Raw genomic sequence first — 18,626 nt, 5'->3', positions numbered from 1 at the left:
GCCACTTTAATCGCAGCTATAATCTACAAGATGACTCTCGCACCCATCATTCTCCCAGCCCTTTCCTCCAAAGGAGCTCGTTCAACCCTCATCTTCCTCCATGGACTCGGAGACTCAGGAGCTGGTTGGTCCCAGACCTTGCACTCCTCCCTCTCGACCTCGTTCCCTTCCCTCAAGATCCTCCTCCCCAACGCTCCTTCCCTCCCTCTCACCATCAACGGAGGACAGAAGATGCCCCAGTGGTTCGACATCAAGGCTCAGAACTCGAGAGACAAGCCCGAACTGCAGGACGTCGAAGGGATGGAGAAGACGAGGCAGATGCTGGAAGGCTTGATCAAGACCGAGAGGGACGAGGGCAGGAAGGTCGTTCTCGGAGGGTTCTCGCAAGGTTGGTAGATCTTCTGTTTGTCGTCTTCAGGCGCGCAACGAATTGAGCAGGGGAGGAACAGGTGCGAACTCGAGGGCTGACTTCCTGACCTTCTCCTCCGCTTGTCGTCGCTCAGGAGCCGTCATGTCCCTCTTCACCGGTCTTCAAACCTCACAAAAGCTCGAAGGACTCGTCATCCTCTCTGGATTCCTCCCCATCTTCGATACCATCCAATCCGTGAGTCCCGTTCACGCTTCTCTGGAATCGACGAAGTCCTCGTTTCGTTCGTTCTCAAACTCACACGTCGTCTCCCTCTCCCTCCCTTCCTTTCTCTCACCAGAAAACCCACCCCTCCCTCCCCGGCTCGTCCTTCCCCGTCTTCCTCGCCCACGGGACCCACGACCGAGTCATCTCCTTCGACTACGCCATCAAAACACGGGATTTCCTCGAGTGGAAAGCGGAGGCTGGAGGACTTGGATTGAAGAACGTCACTTGGAAGGAGATTCGAGGGATGGGTCATTCGAGCGATGAAGGGGAGATGATGGATCTGAAGGTTTGGATGGGAGGGGTGTTGGGGTGGGAGGAGCTTTCGGCCAAGGGGGAGGAAGGGAAGTAGAGAGAGCAAGACGCGTCGTTTTTGGTTTCTTCTTTCGGTTCGTTGCCTTAGGATTGTTTTGCTAGATAGAGAGCAAGTAAGGTCTATATATATGTGTGTGTCTGAACGAGCTTACCAGTCTCCCTCCAGCTAGGCCGATCGAAATGGTTTCTCGACAGGTTCGAGACGCGTCGTTCCGGTTCGTCGCCGTGGGAGAAAACTTCTCGCCTCGTCTTCCCCCTTCCTTTCGCCAGACGGAGAGATCATAAGAGTCAAGTGAGATAGATAGAGAAAGACTAGATTGAGACCGAGAGCCAACAAGAGAGAAGAAAAAGAACCAGAAACCGAACGAGAACGAACCGACCGAAAAAGGGAAAATGCAAAGAGACGAGAGAGCGAGAGACGAGAGAAGAGAAACGAAGACGAAAAACGAAAGCTAAGTAAGTAAGGACCAAGAACTTAAGCGTTGGGATCCATAGACGTCTTGGCGTAGAAGTTGAGTCCCGCGGTAGTAGCAGCGATGTGACCCGCTCGGATAACGAAATCTCCAAAGTGCTCTCCGTCGTGTCGCTCGGTGGCCCACTGCTTGATCATCGGTCGGAGGATGGCGAGGATCTCGGGCTCGGTGACGCTCTCTGTGAAAGAAAGATGCAGAAGGAGGGAGGAGGAAAGGTGGTGGTCAGCGACTGGATCTCCCCGAAAGGAAGAGGAAGAGGGAGGGAGACGAGACGAGACACGAACCTCGGTACATCTTTGAGAGTCGCTGTCCGTAGAACCCTCCTCCGAGCATCATCATGTAGGTTCCAGGAGCCTTTCCGACGAAGGCGATCTCTGCTGGCCAGGGTCGAGCGCAACCTGAGAGGGGAAAGGAAGGAAAACGAGAAAGGAACGAGGGTCAGCGAAGGAAGATCGAAGACGAAGAAAGAGGTCGAGACGCGACGAACCGTTGGGGCATCCAGTCATCCTCATGACTATCGAGTCGTTCCTGACAAAGGTGAAGCAGAAGAAAGGTCAGTACTCGTCGAAGAAGCAGAGAAACGTTGAAAGAAACGAACCTGAGACCGTTCTCCTCCATGATCTCCTCGACCTTGTCGACGAGGACGGGAAGGTATCGTTCCGACTCGGCCATGGCGAGACCACAGGTAGGGAGAGCCACACACGCCGACGACGAGAGTCGAAGAGCCGAGTGGGAGAGGTTGTCGAGCTTGTACTTGGCGAGGAGGGACTTCATCAGAGGGAGTTCGGAGGGAGGGATGTCGGAGAGGATGAGGTGCTGGTTGGCGGTGAGGCGGAAGAATCCTTTGTGGACCTTGGCGATCTCCTTGAGTCCGGTCTTGAACTGAAGCTCGGGCTCGTCCTGAACTCGACCGTTCTGAAAAAAAGGAAGGAAGGAAGAGAGAAAGAAAGGGAAGGGAAGAGAGTCAGCGCGTTGGTTCTCGACGCGTTCGAGGGGAAGGGAGAGAAACGAACCTCGATGAACATGGTGAAGTGGTGGTTTCCGTCCTGTCCGGTTCGCCATCCGAACTCGTCGATGGAGTTGGTGAACTTGTAGGGTCGCTCAGGCTGAAGCTTAGCTCCGAACCTCCTCTCGACGTCGGCCTTGAAAGCGGGAAGACCCATTCGGTCGACGGTGTATTTCAGACGCTGAGAGAAAGAAGAAGAACAACGACGAGTCAGTCGACAGCTCTTCGTTCGAACAAGAGAGGACGAGGATAGAAGGAAGGAATACTCACAGCGTTCTTCCTGTCAGCACGGTTTCCGTTGTCCCTCTGGGTGAGCATGACGGCCTCAGCGACTCTGCATCCCTCCTCTGGCGTCACGAATCCGATGACATCTCCGAGACGAGGGTAGGTCTTGGTGTTGGAGTGGGTGACTCCCATTCCTCCTCCGACCGAGACGTTGTATCCGAGGACCTTCTGGGTCTTCTCGTCGACGATGGCGATGAAACCGAGATCGTTGGTGAAGACGTCGACGTCGTTCTGAGGAGGAACGGCGACGGCGATCTTGAACTGGAAGGGAACAAGAAAGAAGAGAGATCGAGTCAGTATTTCGAGAAGGAATAAAGTGGTGAGAGAAGAGAGAGGGAGAGAGAGAGCGAGGACGAACCTTCCTGGGGAGGTAGTACTTTCCGTACTTGGGCTCGAAGTCCTGAACGGCATCTCCAGCGACCTTCTTCTTGTCGAGCCAGATCTCGGCGTAGGCGCTGGTATCGGGAAGGAGGTGCTCCGAGAGGTCCTTCGAGAACTGCCAGACCTCCTTGTGGATGTGGGACATCGAAGGGTTGGCGGCGCACTGAACGTTTCGGTCTGGAAGAGAGAGAGAGAGAGAAAGAGAAAGAACGCGTTCGGGGAAGGAAAGTCAGCCCTCGAAACCGAATCGATTTCGAACGAAGAGGAAGGGAGAGAACGAGCTACTCACTGACGTCTCCACAGGCAGCGATGGTATCGAGAAGAGCCTTGTTGATGGCCTGGATCGCAGGCTTGAGGTGCTTCTTGACTTGAGAGGCGAAGGAAGGAGGAGAGAGCGAGGAGGCGGGAGAGAAGTCAGGAAACGAAAAGCTCTCGAGCAAAGCAAAGAAAGGCAGGATGTGAAACTCACTGATCCCGTGGTACTGCCAAGTCTGTCGAGTAGTCATCTTGAGGGTTCCGTTCCCGTGCTCGTCGGCGATGTGGTCCATGGCGAGCCACTGAGCGGGAGTGGCGACTCCAGCGGGAAGTCGAACTCGAACCTGCGGAAGAGGGAAGAAGACGAAGGCGACGAACAAAGTCAGGAAATGTATTTTTCTACGAGAAGGACGAGAAGATTCGAGGATTCGAGAAGGAAGAAGGGGAAAATCAGACTCACCATGAAGGAGAAAGCAGGCTCAAGACCGTTGGCCTTCCTCTCGTCTCGAATATCTCGATCGTCCTGCTCGTAGATTCCGTGGAACTTGGTGAGCTGACCGTCGGAGGGAGCGAGAGCACCAGTCGAAGTATCTTTGAGTCCCTGAGAAGAAGAGAAGACGTTGCCGAAAAAGGAAGGAGAAGTCAGCCTCGAGTCGTTAAGAAACGAAAAGGGAGAAGGAGGAAAAGAGAGCTCTCACCTCAGCGATGGTTCCTCTCAGGTAGTTGGAAGCGATCTTGATGTGCTCGTTGGTGATAGGCTCGGGCTCCTTCTCGGTCACCTCGACGTTGTCGACTCCCATCGCCTTCCAGAGCGTCGGCTCCCAGAGCTTGTACCCCGTCTGAGCTCCATCGGCGTGCTGATCGTCTCCCAATCCCAAAGGAGCCATCCTCGACGCTCCCAGACCCTCCAACCTAGCGTCCAGATCCTTTCCGGGCTTGTTGTAGTAGTGGGCGTCCTCGGGTCGAGGCCAGTAGTGCGAGTCTCCCATGGCGAAGACGGTGAACTTGACCTCGGGGAAGACGTCGGTCTCTCCCTTGAGAGCGAGCGCGTTGAGCGCCTTGAAGGTGACTCGAGCGTTCTGAGGAGCCTCTCCCTGACCGGCGGTGGAGGTGACGATGGCGACGTGGGACTCGAGCTTGAGGTCGTCGAGGGGGAAGTCGTCGAGGGCGACGCATCGAGTGGCGAGTCCTCGAAGGCCAGCTCGGGTGGCGAGTCGCTTGGCGACCTTCTCGGCGTTTCCTCCGTCCGAAGCAAAGAGGACGAGGAGGGGAGGTCCGTCGAAGGCGGAGAGGAGCTTGTCGTAGGCCTCCTTCGCCTTGTCCTTTCGAGCGACGAGGAGCTTCTCTCCGAGGGACTCGACGAGCTCGGGAGCGAGGACGGGAGCGGCGTTGGTGAGCTGGGAGAGGTGGGACTGTCGATCGAGGAACTCCTGAAGCTCGCTCTTGATGCGTTCCGAGTCGAGGGAGAAGGGTTCCTTTCCGACGGCCTCGAGCGAAGGGTCCCATCGGTAGAGAGGCCAGTATCCAGTATCGACGGCGAGCTTGGTCTCCTTGAGGACGTCGAGGGCGGTAGCGTTCTCCTCAGCGTAAGGGAGGTAGGCGAGGACGACCGAGGGACCGTCGAACTTGTCCGCCTCGACGAGGGCCTCGAGGACGTGGGAGTAGGACGAGTAGACGGCGACGCTGGCGACGTAGACGTCTCCGTGGTTCATGGCGTAAAGACCGATGTCCTTCTTCCTCTTGTGAGCCTGGGCGGCGTCTCGTTCGGTGTAAGGGACCGAGTCGATGATGAGGAGGTTGACGTTCTCTCCCGACGCGATGGCGTGGTGAACTCCCGAAGCTCCGAGATCGTACGACCAGGCGTCCGACCCGATGATCCACCTCGAGACCGATCCGACGTGAGCTCGAAGGGCGAGGATCCGTTGGGCGGCCTTGTTGGACGCGACGAGGTCGGACGACTCGAGGATGGTGAGGGCCTTCTCTCCGAGATCCCTCGAGGTTCGAGCGTCGTCCTTCGCGAGGAGCCACTTGGCGAAGGCTCCGTGGACGGCCTTGTCGACGTCGTACGAGCTGATGAGACCCTTGACGGCCTCGACGAGTTCCTCCCTCTGAGCGAGATCGGCTCGAACCTTTCCAAAGGCAAACTCTGGGAGAGTAGCCGAGGGTCCGGAGGTAGAGACGAGATCGGGAGAGTTGGAGATCTCGAGTCTCGAGGTGAAGACCTGCGAGAGCATTTTGGTGTAGGCCGATTCGAGGGCAGGGACGTGAGGAGCGGTGGGGAGGGAAGGGGAAGCGAGGGAGGGGAGGGAACCGATGAGGAGGGGTTGGTTGGATCCGATGGAGGTGATGAGCGTTTGGACGTCGGTGGAGAGGGTAGGCTTGGAGGTGATGGGTCCGAGAAGTCCTCCGAGGACCTTGGGTCGAGAGTCCTCGGACTCGCTCTCCTGGAAGGCGGAAACGACGTCGAGGTAGACTCCTCCCCACTTGGTGGTCTTCTTGAACGACTGCTCGAGGACGACGACGTTCTTGACTCCCGAGGGGATGGAGGAGATGAGTTTGGAGGCGTTGAGAGGTCGAAGGATGAGGATTTCGAGGACTCCGAACGAGGAAGGGGAGGAGGAGGAGGACGCGAGCTCGATGAGAGGGGCGGCTTCGGTTCCAAAGACGACGAAGACGGTGGAAGCGTTGGCTGGTCCGTGGTAGATGTAGGGTCGTTGAGGTCGTCGAAGGAGGGCGAGGGTAGAGAGGGAAGCGCTCTCGTAGGACTTGTAGAGATCCGATGCGTTCGAGTTCGAGTTCCCGTTGAGTTGAGGGGAGGGAGCGTCCAAGAACTCTTTGAGCTTCGACTCTTCAACCTCCTGAACTCGGTCCTCCTGTTCTCGTGCGACGAAGACGTGAAGGACTGCCTTGTTGGCCTCCCTTGCGAGCTTTGAAGCGATGACGGCGTGGTCGTGAGCGTGTTGAGGGGAGCTCGAGAGGAGGACGACCCAACCAGCGGATCGGAGAGCGACGACGTCGGAGAGGTCGGACGCTGGAGGGATTCCTACGTGAACGACGGTTGAAGTTGAAGCGAGGGAAGAGAGGGACGGGATGAGTCGAGTGAAGGGAGAGGAGGAGGACGACGAGAGGAGGATCGAGGTGAGCTTGGACGAAGAAGAATGTCGAGAAGCGATCAGCCCTGGGTCGGCGTGAGGAGGGAGAACCTCAACGACCGGGGACGACGAGGACGACGAGGTAGATGGGAGGGTGTAGATCGAGAGAGGAGTGGTGATCACGACATCCGAGGAGAGGTACGCGATTCGACCGACTGCAGAGGTGGACATTGTCTAAAGAGAGAAAGAAAAGAAAAGAAGAGGGAACGAGTAAGAACGAGGCCAAAGCAAGGACAAACGAGGGGATCGGCTGAGCTTCCGTTCTCTCTCTCCCAAACTGCTCCTGCCTTCCTTCCGCCCACAAGATCGAGACCCAAATGTATATACAACGAAACTCACCTGAGCGATGCAGATTTATGTACCCGAACGAGGAGAAGAGAGGAGGAGGGGAAGGAGAGGAGGGAGGGAGGGGAGGTGAGAGTTGAAGGACGAAAAGTAAGGAAGGCGAGTGGAGGAGGGAAAGAGGTCGAAATTCGCCATCGATTCGGAAACACGACATTCAAGTAGTACACGATATCGAGAGAGAGAGAAGGAAGGAATATCCTAAGACTGTGTTCAGATCTGCACGCAAGTGAATCGTACGTGTAAGAAAAATGCATGCCTCAAGCTTCAATCGAAACCCTGGATAACCTGAATCTCGAGCTGCTCGAGTTTCAGCCCTCCTCCTCCTCCTTCTAGCTCGTCGAACCATTCAAACCTCTCCTTCTTTCTTTCTTCTCCAAAAAGCTCGACCTTTCTCTGACTCGATTCCAATGAGCTTGCTTCCGTTTGCAAACTCGAAAACAAAAACAAAGTGAACTCCACAAACATCTCAGAGCTTCGCCTCCCTCGTTCTCGTCCTCCGAGAAGCCCTCTCCTCCGTCTTGAGCCTCTCCCTCATCTCCTCCCACCACCTCCCCACTCCCTCCCTCACCTCGTCGTTCAGCTTCCCACCTCCTCCCACCCCGTCCCAAACGATCCCCACGACCTGCTCCCTCTCCTCCGATCCAGGCTCCGTCGATCGGAAGAGCACGTCCTCGAGCTGAACCAAGAACCGAGGCAGCAGCGGCACGGGGATCGAGGGGAGGAGGGACGCGAAGAGGGAGAGCGTTTTCGGCGAGGTTGAAGCGGATTGATGGAGTTGGTAGAGAACTGACAAGGGGAGAGCTGGGGAGATGCTGAGGAGGAGAGGGAGGAGGAGGGAGAGGGCGTGTTGGAGTTGGGAGGGCGACAGGGTCGAGGAGTCGGTGGACTAAAGAAAAGGAGCAAGAGTTCAGCAGGGTTGAAGAAGAGGAAGATTTTGGGGAGAGGATGGCGTGGACTCACTCGTAAGATCACGTCCGAGTAGTTGACGGCGACGCGAGCGAGGAGGGAAGATTCCGAGGGAGCGAACGAGATGGAGGGTTTCCATTTGGGAGGAACGAGGAGAGCGAGCATGACCGAGTGAGATGATTCAAAGACCTCCAGGTTCGAGTTGTCCTCGAGGTACCTGTTGAAAGAAAGGTGAGAAGATCGAAAAAAAGTCAGTCTCCTCATCGACAACAAGAGGAAAGGCAAACATGCGACGCGTCGACTCACGGCTCGCAAACCCCAACCACCAACTCCTGAACCTCGTCATCCCCCAACCTCGCCGTCGGAACCACTCCTAGCACCTGCTCAACCACCATCAGGTAGTAGTTGACTCTCTCCAATCCTCCCTCTTTGGTCGTCTCCAGCTCGTCCTTCAGAATCCTCAACCCTTCGACGACGCGTTCAACTTCCTCCTTTCCCTCCCCCAACCAAAGATCCATCAGACCCCACCACATCAGCCCGTACCCTTCCAGTCCTTCCAACCCTCCCAGTCGAGAAGTGTGGGGTGAGAGGCGGAACCAAGTGAGGAGGAGAGAGGAGGAGGAGGAGGAGGAGGGAGAAGCGAGGGAGGGGTAGTCGACGAGGACGGAGACGACGGTTGAGGAGACGGGGAGGAGGTAGGTTTGGATGTAGGTGTCTGCAAAGTAGAAACGATACGTCAGTCTTTGTTTCTACTCGAAAGTGCGAAGATGAAAAACTGACCTGCGAGAGCAGGATCCAGCGAAGGGGAGACGGTCCTGGAAAACGCGTTCAAATCGTCGACGACCTTCTGGAACAGGGTTGAGTTCGAGCTTCTTGATCCTGCGAGAGCTTCGAGGGATAAGGATAGGACGGTGGTGAGGGAGGAGAGCTCCTCGGGCTTGATGGAAGTTGAGGAAGTCGAGGGAAGAAGTTGGGTTGTGAGGTCGACGATGCTCTGGGGAAGAAACCTAAACGATCAGTTCACACGAACCTCTCGACGTCTTCGGTTGAAGAAAATCAGACTCACTCGAAGATCCAAAGCTCTCAGAGAAGAAGGAGAAATGAGAGGGAAGACGGACGAGGCGATGAAGAAAGCCGGAGGGAGGTCGGCTGCAGAGGATCACGAGCCGGTCAGCCTTTCCCTTCCTCTACAACAGACGTAGGAGGAAGATTTGAGCTGCTTACAGTCCACTTCAGAATGCAAAACCTTCCCCTTCCCCTTCTCGAGCCTCCTAAACTCATCTTCCAGCAGCACGAGCAGCTCAACCTCGAGCTCCCTCTTTGTCGACTTGCCAACTCCTTGAGCTTGACCGACGACTCCCTGGTACAACCCCGCCAACCCAGCCAGACGAGGCAAAAGCTTCTCCTCCCTCTTCTCTGGGTCTTCTCCTGTCTTCTCCTCTGTCAATCCATCCAGAACGATCGCGATCCACTCGTTCAAGGTGAGCTCCCTCTCGTTCGACCTCGTCCAGATGAACCCGAGCAACCTCCCTCCCACTCCTCCTTCCGACTTCTTCTTGCTTGACGAAGCAGCTATAGAAGCAGCTTTGAGTTCTACAGAAGCTCGTAAGGCGTCTTGGAGTCCTTGTAGGTTGTTCTTGTTCTTGTTGGAGGAGAGGTAAGGAGAGGAGACGAGGGCGAGAGCGAAGGAGCGAAGGTCCCGTCGAGGAAGGGAGGAGAGGAAGTGAGAGATGGCAGGGAAGAGAGTTGAGGAGGGGACGAGTGGTTTGGAGGGATCAAGAGGAGAAGAGAGAAGGGAGACGAAGGGTTCGTAGAGAGACATGGCTTTGTTGGAGAAGAAGAGGGAGGTGGCCGTTTGAGGGAAGGAAGCGTTCGAGCTCACAACGTCTTCTCGAGGGACGGCTGAGCCTTGTTTCTCTGTTATTTCGTTTTTTTTTTCGGATCTCCTCCACAGCAGTCAGTAATATGCCTCTCGATTCGATCTCGAACGTCGCCCAATTTCCTTTTTTTTGTTGTCCCTTAAAGGTCTCAACTCTCGCCCGTCCTCTCGTTTCCCTCGTCGTCTTCCTCCTCCCACTCCTTTCCTGACAAAAACTCAGACCATCTCCTCGACACCTACGATGAAAAACCTTGGCTTCAAGGTTCCACCGACTGAGGAGCTGCTCCGTCTCTTTCTCTGTCCGTCTGAAACGTTCTTGCTCCTGCGACGCGTCGTCTCTTCCCCTCCTCTCCTCTTGTTTTGACCAACCAACGTGTATACGATTAGAGTGCATTAAGTGCCGAGCCCATGAGACGAGCAGATGTGTAAGTAGATAAGTAAGAGGGAGCGATACAGTTCGAGACCGGATTGGGAGAGACAAAGTGAGGAGAAGAAACCAAAACAAACGAGACTGGGAGAGAGAGAGCAAAAATCAAAGAAGGAAGAATCTTCACGCCACCACCCCTTCCTGCTAGAACCACTCGGTAGTGTTTTAGTACTTCTCGTTTCGGCTCGACCTGAAGCGACCGAACGATCCACAGAGCGAGACGCAGCACGAGATGAGAAGAGCAACGAAGGCTCCCAGGACCATCCAGGTGGCGTTCCCGTACTGAGCGGTTCCTCCGATGTTTCTGATCCTGTTTCGGGCGATTCCCCAGCTGTAAGAAAGAAAGGAAGGAAGCGGTCAGGCGAGGACGAGAGGCGGGGAAAGGAGAGAGAGACATGTACGAACAGGACCATGTCGACGACCCAGGCCGTGAGTGTTATCAGGAGAGCGAGGAAGGAAGCGATGGTCATGAGAATGGTGGCGGCACGGGAAGTGGAGAACTGGGGAGGAGGGAGGAGGAGGAGGCGAGAGGGAGGGAGAGGGTCAGACGCGAATGGCTAGCGAAACGACGAGACTCTAAAGGAATCTCGAGACTCACGACGCCAAGGAGACCGAAGATCATAGCAAGACCAGCGAGGCCACTGAAGGAAAAGAAGAACCAAGACGAAAGGTGAGCTCTCGGAGGGAAGGAGAGGGAGAAAGGCGATGCGTTCAAAGTTCGACACTCACGCTGCGATAGGGTGCAAAATAAGGACGTATGTCAAGTTCTTGATGAACACCGACGAGAGCCTCTCGCTGTCGATTCCGAGGGAGGTGAGGTCGAGGTTGTAACCTGGCGCAAAGGGGGAAAAGTTGAGACACCAAAGTCAGTCTCGACTCGAGCGTCATTTTCTGTCCCTCCCTCCGAAGGAATCCCAAAGCTCACCCAGTTTCGAGGCTGTGCAAGCGCCGTTGACAGCGCAGATCCCCCAGTTTCCGAAGATGAGGTTGTCGGATCCATCAGAGGCAGACATAAAGTATACCTGCAGAAACGAAGGGGGCAGGGGCGAAGGGAAGAGCGGGAGAGCAAGGTCAGATTTCTCGCGGTTGAGAACTTCGATTGAGGACAGAAGTTCTGCCAGAACGAGCGAGAACTCACGCTCTTCCAGATGGGGACGGAGACGGACACGATCACGAGCAGAGCGCAAGCTGCGAACGAGAAGAAGACTGGGATGGGGATTGGAGCAGGAAAGAGGAGGGAAAGAGGAGAGAAGGTCAGTTCGTTCGAGGTTGTCACTGCTTTCAACCTTTCTTGTGTTTCTACTCACGTCCGGGGATGGCAGCTCCAGCGATGGCCATGTTGGATGAAGAAGAGAGAGGGGAGGTAAAGGTGTGGGAGGGAAGTGTCGTTGAAGTTTTGCGGGCTGAAGAGAAGAGGGTGAGAGTTAGGGAGAAAGGAGGGAAGGAAGGGGGGGCGGAGGGAAGGAAGTGAAGTGACGTCAGGAAACAGCCCTAGGAAAGAAAAACTGGCCTCGGTCGGAACGAAAAAAGAGAGCCGAATGAAGAGATCATTTTTTGATTTGGGGGTGAATTCGTGAGAGAGAGAAGAAATAGGAGGTGAAAATCAACCAAGGAAAAGAGAGGTCGAAGGAGAGAAAGAGACGTGATGGAAACGACGAGCGAGGAAAGAAAGGAAGAAGGTAGGAAGGTAGATATACGAGCGAAACGAAAGCAAGCAGTAGATGAAAGCTAGTAAGAGACGCCGCCCAAGAAGACCCAAATCTAGTCGAAAGAAACAGCGAGAAGAGTTGGCGAAGGAAACAAACGAAACGAGCGAGACGAGCCAGCACCAGGGCAGAAAGGTGGAGAAGGCAGGAGCGTATCGAGCGAAAGGGTAACAGAGGGAGGAAGATCGTAAACAACAGAGAAGGCAGCCGACGAGGAAAGTAACGAGGGAAACGAGGGCGGAGAGGGAGGGGCAACCAGTCTAGCGGATCACGATGGCCTTCTCGAGTCCTCCCCGATTCGACTTTCCGGTCTTGTCCATGTGGTCGATTCCGAGGTAGTGCGAGTTGGTGAACTTGTGGTTGTGGATCTCATCCTCTGCGAGAGCGGAAGGGACGAGGAGGTCAGTTCGAGAGAGAAGGAGGAACGAAGAAGGAAGGAAGGAAGGCAGACGGGAACGAACCATCCTCGATGTAGTTGGGCTGCTTGTATCCTGACGTGTCCTGCAGGATGAGAGCGAATCGGTACTTGGCGAAGTCCTTATCCGATGCTCCTGTCCGAGCTTGAAGTCGCTTCTTGGTTTCCGAGAACTTCTCACCCTGGAGAAGTCGAAGGAGGATTGAGGTCAGTGAAAGTTCGAGACGCGTCTCGGATCGAAGGAAGAACGTACCGGCGAGACGACGAATCGGAAAGGAATTCCATGGTAACGCGATGGCTCCTTCGAGAAGTGGAAGACCGAGATGAGAGTGTCGTCCTCGCCCATGTTGACCTCCTCGAGCGGCACCTCCTGCAAAGGAGAAACGAAGACGCGACGCAAGTCAGCTCCGCTTCGTAAACCTTCCTTCTCGACACTACTGAACGTCTTCAACTCACCTCAGCGTACAAGTCGATGGTCTCCTGGATGTTCCCAATCATCTCCGAGCCCGAGAAGTCGTGCTGCTTCCGACGACCGAGGTTGGAGATCTCGAAGAATCGAATCTTGCCTGTTCCAGTCGGCGAGAGGGTGACGAGCTTGGCGAGGTTCTCTCCCAGGTTGTCGATGGTGTTGGTCTTGGGGAGGAGGAAGGGGAACTGACCCTGAAGAAGAGAAGGAAGAAGGGAGGGAAAAGTCAGCTTGAGTCGGCGGGTCGAAGACCAAAGGAAGAACGAACCTCGTCCTTGTTGAGATGTCCAGTCCAGGTGACCTTCAACGACTTCTTGGTCTCGAGCTCGATGATGCTGACTTCCAGCTTCTCGTAGTAGAGCATGGCGATGGGGTTCTGGTAGGTCGAGTGGAGGATCTCCTGGACAGTCTGGTTGAGCGACCGCTTGATGACTCCCTTCGGCGCGTTGTTGTTTCCTGCCGACGAGGTGAATCGAAGCTTGAGAGGATCCCATCCGCCGAGAGCCTCGCTGACCTTGTAGGCCATCTGAGAGGAAAGAGAGGAAACGAGGAAGAGAAGACGACGCGTCAGTTTCGATTCGAAGACGAGACCGAGGCGAGGGACGAAGGAGGAGAGAACGAAAAAAGGAACGAGAACGAACCTGCTCGTAGGTCATCTTCCTGGTAAGCATGACGTCAAACGTTGCCTTGGGATCAGCATCCTCGCCCTTGGGCTTGAAGGCGGTGAGGATTCGGTTCTGGAGGTGATCGTAGAAGTTTGGAGCGTTTGGGATCAAGCTGCTGGCGGCGGCTTCTTGCCTGAGGAGACGACGAGGAAGGGAGAAGAAAGTTGTTAGAGAAGAGTTCGAAAGGAGAGCGAAAAGAGACGCGTCGACTCACTCCTTGTCTTGTCCGAAGTCGACCTGGAAACAGATCACGTCTCCGTCCTGGATCTCACTGACGGCGAAGGTCGACTTCATCTTCATAACCTCAATCATCCCAGGCTTGATCTCCTATTTGATGGGAAGCGGAAACAAACGAACGGACGAAAACGGTCAGTGTCGAGTTCGACGCGTCGATCGAGAGAGACGAAGAAAGCTAACGAACCTCGTAGAGCTTGAGGGGAGTAGTAGGAGCCCATCCGAGCATCTGGTTAATCGTTCCTTGAAGATCCCCAACCTTTGAGTTTCGAAGGACGTAGAGCTTGTGGCTTCCGAGGAGAGTCTGTCCCTCGACGTCGAAGTGCTTGAGGAAGATCATGCTGTGAGAGGTGTGGTTGGAGTGGAGCTGAGTGGGCGAAGGACAAGTAGAGAAACAAGAGCATCAGCAAAGGGAGAGTGGAAAGGAATCGAAGAGGACGAAAGTGAGAGCTCACAGTCTGAAGGAACTCGGCCTTGGGCTCGTAGTCGAGGTAGAGACGCAGCTCGGCGGTCCGGTTAGCCATGGTGTTTCGAACCTGCTCCATCGCTGCGAGAGGAACGAAGGAAGTCGGTTAGCAGGTCGTTTTCTCGAGGAAGGAAGAAGCGAGACGAGAAACGAATAGACTCACTTTGAGCGCTGTCCATGTCCTCGATCGGGATGTCAGGTCGAACGGTCTTGTTCTGCCTGTTGACGAGAACCCAGAGTCGGAAGTTGGCCTCGGGGTGATTGTAGTGAGCAGCGACTCGACCCTTGAACGTCTTGTAGGTCTCGTTCTTGAGGACTCGGAAGATCGGGAGTTCGGAAACAGGGACGTTCTTGTCGTCGAACGAGGCAAGGTCGAATCCTTGGTGCCGACGGAAGGTGTCGTCAGAGATGATCTGGAGCAGTAGAAACAGAGAGGAAAAGTGAGCTTCAAACTCGAGTACGTCGAGGGCAGAGAGGGAGAGAGATGGGAAGACGAGGACGAACCTTCGCAGTGAGGTAGAGGTGCTGCTCCTCCTTCTCCCTCTTCTTGGTGTCGAGCTGAATCCGTTCGTCCTCGAGTCTCTTCCTGAGATGAGGAGGAGTGTCGTCCTCGGTGAAAGGCTTGAGGACGTCGTCGATCGCACTCTCCCTGATGTAGACGAGCATGTAGGCGTTGGTGAACCTCTTGGCTGGTCGAGTCGCGTTGCTGTTGTTGTTCCTCGGCTGGTTTCCTCCTGGCGAAGGGAGCTCTCCTCCGTAGTTGTCCTCGAGAACCTCCTTGTCGGTAACGGGAGTGACCCGGTCGTCGTCGTATTTGAACCACTTTCCATCCTTCTCGGGCTTGATCAGGGCAAAGTAGTGACCTCCGTGAAGATCTCCAGCGTGAACGAGGACTCCGTGAAGCTTGTAGACGTAGTTGTTGTCTCGTTCGGCGTTCTCGTCGAGGTAATCTCCGAGATCGAGTTGGAAGGGGAACTCGTGTCGGTCGTTGATCTGTAGGGCAGAGAGGGAAGGGAAGGAAGGAGAGGCTCGAGTCAGCTCGTGTTCCTTCGAAGGAGAGTCTGGGAAGGAAGGTCGACGCGAGGAAAAGAGACGAACCTTGACCATGGTATCCCTCTGCATGTCGTACTCGAACCTCTTGAGCTGGAGGTGCAGCACTGGAGGGAACGACTCGAAGATGACTCCCTTCCTCGCGTCCTGAAGTCCGTAGCCCTCCGCCTGGTACTTGTTCTCTCCGTCCATCGTCTCGACCGTGATGTAATCCTTGAACGAGTCGTGAAGATCCTTCATTCCCTTGACGTTGAGTTGGACATCTGAAGGAAGGAGACCGAGGGAAAGGTCAGTCTTCGAGCGAGGTCGAGGAAGGGAAGGAGAGAGGAAGCAGACTCACCATAGTAGTTCTCCGATCGCGCTGACTCGTAGTCGACGTCGACACACTTGATGTAGCTCTTCATCTTGGCCATGAACAGATGCTGGATAGCTCCCTCGGCCTTGGTACCCTGGTAGAGATGAAACGAAGAGGGAAGAAGGTCAGCTTCGAGCGAAGGAAGGCTCGAAAGACTGGACACGAACCTTCATCTTCTCCTCCAGCTTGTCCTGCAAGACTCGGTTGAACTCCTGGACGTCGTGTTGCATGAACGAATCCAGCGACTTCCATCCGAACGACTTGGTGAGCTCGTTCGTTCCTGGAGAAAGAGAAGACGATCAGTTTCGGGAGCTCGAGGAGGAAGGAGGAGATGACGACTCACCGACGGGTTGTTCTGACGTTTGGAGGTTGTAGAAGACTCGTTGCAGAGCCAAAGCGACACTCTCGGATGGTGTATCCTCCTCGGTGGGTATTTGGTAGACGGCCTGCGAGAAACGATGAACGAGCGAGTCAGCATCGTCTCGAAGGAACAAGGAGGTCGACTGGAAGAATGAAGGAGGGAAAGACGAACCTTTCGGAAGTAAGGAGTGTGATATAGAGATTGGAGAAGCGAGTTCATGTAGCATGTAGCTCCCTGGTTCTTGAGTCCGACGTATCCAGTGAACTTCTTCGAGTCGTAGCTGATTGAGGACCGAGAAAGAGCGAAGGTCAGCCATTCGTCCTTCCTCCTTCGCACCTTTCCTTTCCCACCTCGTCCTTCCTGCTCCTCCATCAACCAGCATCCTACGTTCCATCACGAGCTCGGGTAGACATAATTGTAAACTCACTTGACGAAGTTATGCCACAGCACTCCCGTCGGATCCTTCAGCACTCTCACGAAAGCCGTGACATCCACCTCGTCTCCCTCAATCGTTGGTCGAGTCTGTCCCTCCTGAACGGACTGCAGCTTCCTCAGGTCGGCGAATCTCGTGAATCCCCAGTCGCACTCTTCGGCGACGAATCGATGGTGGGCATCTGCGATGGAAAGAAAGTGGAAGAAAAGGGAAGGAGTGTGAGAGATGAAGAAGCACGAGGGGAACGGCTCGAAGGAGGAAGTGAGGAGCGCGAGAGAGAGGAGACAAACTCACGAGATACGGTGAAAACGGATGGGTCGTTGGGGTTGGAGATAGCGAGAGCGAACTGAGCACACGAATGCCATCCTTCAGCTGCTGCTTTAGGGTTGGAGTAATCGAGGTAGACCGAGACCATGTCGTTCGGTTGACCGTTGGCGTTCCCTTGAGGAAAGATGAGTATGCGCCTGAGAGTGGGTCGCAAGCAGGATATAGAAGAACAGAAAGTCAGCTCTGAGCTCTAACGTCTCTCCTGCACCTCCAGGTACATCTCGAAGGGAAGGAAAGGGAGTAGAAACTGACCATTTGTGCCCACCGCAAAGGAAGTCTGCTCCGACCATCCTCTTTGACGACGCACTCCAGTTCTGAACCCTCCACGTCTGGACCTGGAAGTCCTCGACCTCCTGGCCGAGATCAGGCATGTGCTTGGCAGCGAAGGCTTCGGCTGAAGGTAGAGAGAGAGGAGGAGAGAGAAAAGAGGAGACGAGGGAAGGGGAGGAGAGTCAGCATCATCGCACCCGGAAGGAAGGAGGTCGAAGGTCGAAGGTGCGTTCTAGAGAAGCCAGTGTCCCCTCCGGCGAGATATAGAGAGCTCCGTGAGCTTCTATACCTTCCCAGCTATCCATCTGAGCCCTTTCCAGCTCCCTTTCGGCCTCTTGAAGGTTGGTAAGGACGGGTGGAAGGGGGGGAAGGAGGGAAGGAGGAGAGGGAGGAGGAGATCGAGGTGGGTGCTCACAATCTTTGATCGTTGGTTGAGGAGAGTTGTCGACTTCCATAGCGTAGGGAGCTTGGAGTTCCTCAGGGTTCGAAGGACCAGCTTGCGGCTGATCGTCGCCGTTCTGTCGATATGCAAGTAAGGAAGGAGAGAAGAGGAGGAAGATGGGTGGGTTGCGGTGTCAGCTCTCTTCGTTTCTCAAAGGGGAGATGCTCCTTGCCCTCTCGCCTTGTCGTTCTCCTTCTGGAATCGAACTCACCATGTTGTACGGAGCTGAAATGATGGGTCGAGATGGGAGGGGAGGCGTAGAGGGAAGGAGAAGGAGGAAGGGAGGAGGAGGAGGAGGGGGTTGGAGGAGAGGACAGTTTGAGTCCGAATCTCGTCGACCTCCCTCCGTCTTTCTTGAGAAGCCTTCTTTGCTTCCCAACCCTCACTCCCCTCTTCTTCTTTCTTTCTTTCTTCTTCTCTTCCTCCTCGCTTGGATCTCGCCATCCCTAAGGAGTCTCGGGTTGATCTGCTCAAGAATCCCTCTTCTCGAGCTCACCATCTCGGTCTCCTTTCCCTCCTTCCCACTTTTTTTTTTTCGTTCCCTCCCCCTTCCTCCCCTCGTTTCTTAAGTCCTCCATCATGGTCGATCTTCCTGCTCTTTTCACGAGGAGTACCAGATCGGCCCCTTCGCTTTCCAGCAAGGTTTTGGTGGAAGTCGAGTCATACGCGAGGAACATCCAACGAGATCCTACCACTCTCCTTCTTCCACGTCTGCTCTCTTCCTTCTCGACTCTCCCTTCGCGTTATGCAGAGGGAGAAGAATCAAGGAAGGGAGCTGCTTTCTTCTCTTTTCGTTTCGATCCCTCTCTCTCCTAGTCCTTCTACCTTCTCGAGCGGGTTTCTTTGAACAAATTTGCTCGCCTCTTGGGGTTTGAGCGGAGGAGTTCGAGGTCTCTTGGGTTGATCAAAGGGACGAAGGGGAGGGTTGCGTCGAAGTGGATCCTACGGAGGGGAAGGTTCCTCTTTGTTGAGGGATGGGGTTGCTGAGGAGATGGAGGTTTTCAAAGTGCATGCTTCCGAGTCCTTGCTTCTTCTTTTTGAAGGAGCGAGGGTCTCGTACCCTACAGAGCAGGGCGACGAGGTTGAAACAGGCTCTGGACTTCCCGAGAGGGAACAGATCCCAGGTCGTTCCTTCGTTTAGCTTCGCATACATACTTCTTTAGCTTAGTTCGTTGCTTATTCGATCATCATGCTGCTCGTAAAAATCTGTCTGGCCGGAAAGTGAAGAAACAAGGAGAGAGCAGAGAGAGGAAAGATGAGCTGAACGCGTTGCTCCTTCCCAACGGCCACCGCCCCACGCTCTGGATCGAGTTGGACAAGGCTGGGTTCCGAGGGAGGCTGTTCGACGCGATTCGGATGATGTACGAGTCGACAACGACTA

At 55.0% G+C, this 18,626-nt stretch overlaps 6 protein-coding genes across 6 annotated transcripts; 1 reads left to right on the top strand and 5 right to left on the bottom strand.

Moving 5' to 3' along the window:
• Window positions 1-30: 30 nt before the first annotated feature.
• Window positions 31-983, top strand: BDY24DRAFT_337538 (acyl-protein thioesterase 1; the record flags this gene model as incomplete). Its single annotated transcript, XM_076637293.1, has 3 exons — window positions 31-388; window positions 504-604; window positions 708-983. 3 exons carry the CDS (start codon window positions 31-33, stop codon window positions 981-983), a joined length of 735 nt encoding a protein of 244 aa, XP_076499196.1.
• Window positions 984-1,228: 245 nt separating this feature from the next.
• On the bottom strand, window positions 1,229-7,071 carry MET5 (sulfite reductase (NADPH) subunit beta). The gene is made up of 12 exons (XM_076639239.1): window positions 6,838-7,071; window positions 4,045-6,672; window positions 3,807-3,947; window positions 3,561-3,690; window positions 3,381-3,458; window positions 3,069-3,268; window positions 2,696-2,971; window positions 2,433-2,606; window positions 2,018-2,334; window positions 1,907-1,947; window positions 1,704-1,817; window positions 1,229-1,597 (listed from the first exon to the last, which is right to left on the bottom strand). The coding sequence occupies exons 2-12, from the start codon at window positions 6,667-6,669 to the stop codon at window positions 1,422-1,424; spliced, it is 4,272 nt and encodes a 1,423-aa protein (XP_076499195.1). The 5' UTR covers window positions 6,670-6,672; window positions 6,838-7,071; the 3' UTR covers window positions 1,229-1,421.
• Window positions 7,072-8,362, bottom strand: BDY24DRAFT_380844 (uncharacterized protein). Its single transcript, XM_076639238.1, has 3 exons — window positions 8,056-8,362; window positions 7,804-7,966; window positions 7,072-7,729 (listed from the first exon to the last, which is right to left on the bottom strand). Exons 1-3 carry the CDS (start codon window positions 8,280-8,282, stop codon window positions 7,310-7,312), a joined length of 810 nt encoding a protein of 269 aa, XP_076499194.1. The 5' UTR covers window positions 8,283-8,362; the 3' UTR covers window positions 7,072-7,309.
• A 21-nt stretch (window positions 8,363-8,383) lies between these two features.
• BDY24DRAFT_252988 (uncharacterized protein) lies at window positions 8,384-9,641 on the bottom strand. Its single transcript, XM_076636796.1, has 3 exons — window positions 8,974-9,641; window positions 8,816-8,898; window positions 8,384-8,743 (listed from the first exon to the last, which is right to left on the bottom strand). Exons 1-3 carry the CDS (start codon window positions 9,569-9,571, stop codon window positions 8,486-8,488), a joined length of 939 nt encoding a protein of 312 aa, XP_076499193.1. The 5' UTR covers window positions 9,572-9,641; the 3' UTR covers window positions 8,384-8,485.
• Window positions 9,642-9,986: 345 nt separating this feature from the next.
• BDY24DRAFT_380838 (SUR7/PalI family protein) lies at window positions 9,987-11,475 on the bottom strand. The gene is made up of 7 exons (XM_076639237.1): window positions 11,363-11,475; window positions 11,194-11,261; window positions 10,981-11,077; window positions 10,785-10,887; window positions 10,654-10,696; window positions 10,461-10,555; window positions 9,987-10,386 (listed from the first exon to the last, which is right to left on the bottom strand). The coding sequence occupies exons 1-7, from the start codon at window positions 11,391-11,393 to the stop codon at window positions 10,221-10,223; spliced, it is 603 nt and encodes a 200-aa protein (XP_076499192.1). The 5' UTR covers window positions 11,394-11,475; the 3' UTR covers window positions 9,987-10,220.
• Window positions 11,476-12,021: 546 nt separating this feature from the next.
• Window positions 12,022-17,258, bottom strand: UBP15 (ubiquitin-specific protease UBP15; the record flags this gene model as incomplete). The annotated part of the gene is made up of 20 exons (XM_076642689.1): window positions 12,022-12,137; window positions 12,223-12,358; window positions 12,430-12,546; window positions 12,633-12,836; window positions 12,911-13,168; window positions 13,284-13,440; window positions 13,522-13,634; window positions 13,729-13,908; window positions 13,997-14,088; window positions 14,171-14,420; window positions 14,512-15,000; window positions 15,106-15,320; window positions 15,398-15,506; window positions 15,580-15,692; window positions 15,756-15,858; window positions 15,945-16,053; window positions 16,201-16,387; window positions 16,501-16,670; window positions 16,786-16,927; window positions 17,219-17,258. The coding sequence occupies 20 exons, from the start codon at window positions 17,256-17,258 to the stop codon at window positions 12,022-12,024; spliced, it is 3,300 nt and encodes a 1,099-aa protein (XP_076499191.1).
• Between the last annotated feature and the right edge of the window lie 1,368 nt (window positions 17,259-18,626).

This window comes from Mrakia frigida (assembly GCF_051309035.1).
Source record: "Mrakia frigida strain ATCC 22029 unplaced genomic scaffold BDY24scaffold_6, whole genome shotgun sequence".
NCBI classification, from domain to species: domain Eukaryota; kingdom Fungi; phylum Basidiomycota; class Tremellomycetes; order Cystofilobasidiales; family Mrakiaceae; genus Mrakia; species Mrakia frigida.
This window is presented reverse-complemented; position numbering and strand designations above follow the sequence as displayed.

Excerpts from the sequence above, each read along its gene's own strand:
- BDY24DRAFT_252988 (XM_076636796.1), bottom strand. The coding sequence starts at position 9,571 with ATGTCTCTCTACGAACCCTTCGTCTCCCTTCTCTCTTCTCCTCTTGAT. Across the intron at positions 8,899-8,973 it reads TTTGCATTCTGAAGTGGACT|CCGACCTCCCTCCGGCTTTC; the intron begins GTAAGCAGCTCA and ends GATCCTCTGCAG. Across the intron at positions 8,744-8,815 it reads TGAGAGCTTTGGATCTTCGA|AGCATCGTCGACCTCACAAC; the intron begins GTGAGTCTGATT and ends TTTCTTCCCCAG.
- BDY24DRAFT_380838 (XM_076639237.1), bottom strand. The coding sequence starts at position 11,393 with ATGGCCATCGCTGGAGCTGCCATCCCCGGAC. Across the intron at positions 10,888-10,980 it reads TTGCACAGCCTCGAAACTGG|GTTACAACCTCGACCTCACC; the intron begins GTGAGCTTTGGG and ends CCTTTGCGCCAG. Across the intron at positions 10,387-10,460 it reads TGGGTCGTCGACATGGTCCT|CTGGGGAATCGCCCGAAACA; the intron begins GTTCGTACATGT and ends TCTTTCTTACAG.
- BDY24DRAFT_380844 (XM_076639238.1), bottom strand. The coding sequence starts at position 8,282 with ATGTGGTGGGGTCTGATGGATCTTTGGTTGGGGGAGGGAAAGGAGGAA. Across the intron at positions 7,967-8,055 it reads GTGGTTGGGGTTTGCGAGCC|GTACCTCGAGGACAACTCGA; the intron begins GTGAGTCGACGC and ends TTCTTTCAACAG. Across the intron at positions 7,730-7,803 it reads ACTCGGACGTGATCTTACGA|TCCACCGACTCCTCGACCCT; the intron begins GTGAGTCCACGC and ends CCTTTTCTTTAG.
- MET5 (XM_076639239.1), bottom strand. The coding sequence starts at position 6,669 with ATGTCCACCTCTGCAGTCGGTCGAATCGCGTACCTCTCCTCGGATGTC. Across the intron at positions 3,269-3,380 it reads CGCTGCCTGTGGAGACGTCA|ACCGAAACGTTCAGTGCGCC; the intron begins GTGAGTAGCTCG and ends TCTCTCTTCCAG. Across the intron at positions 2,972-3,068 it reads AGTACTACCTCCCCAGGAAG|TTCAAGATCGCCGTCGCCGT; the intron begins GTTCGTCCTCGC and ends GTTCCCTTCCAG.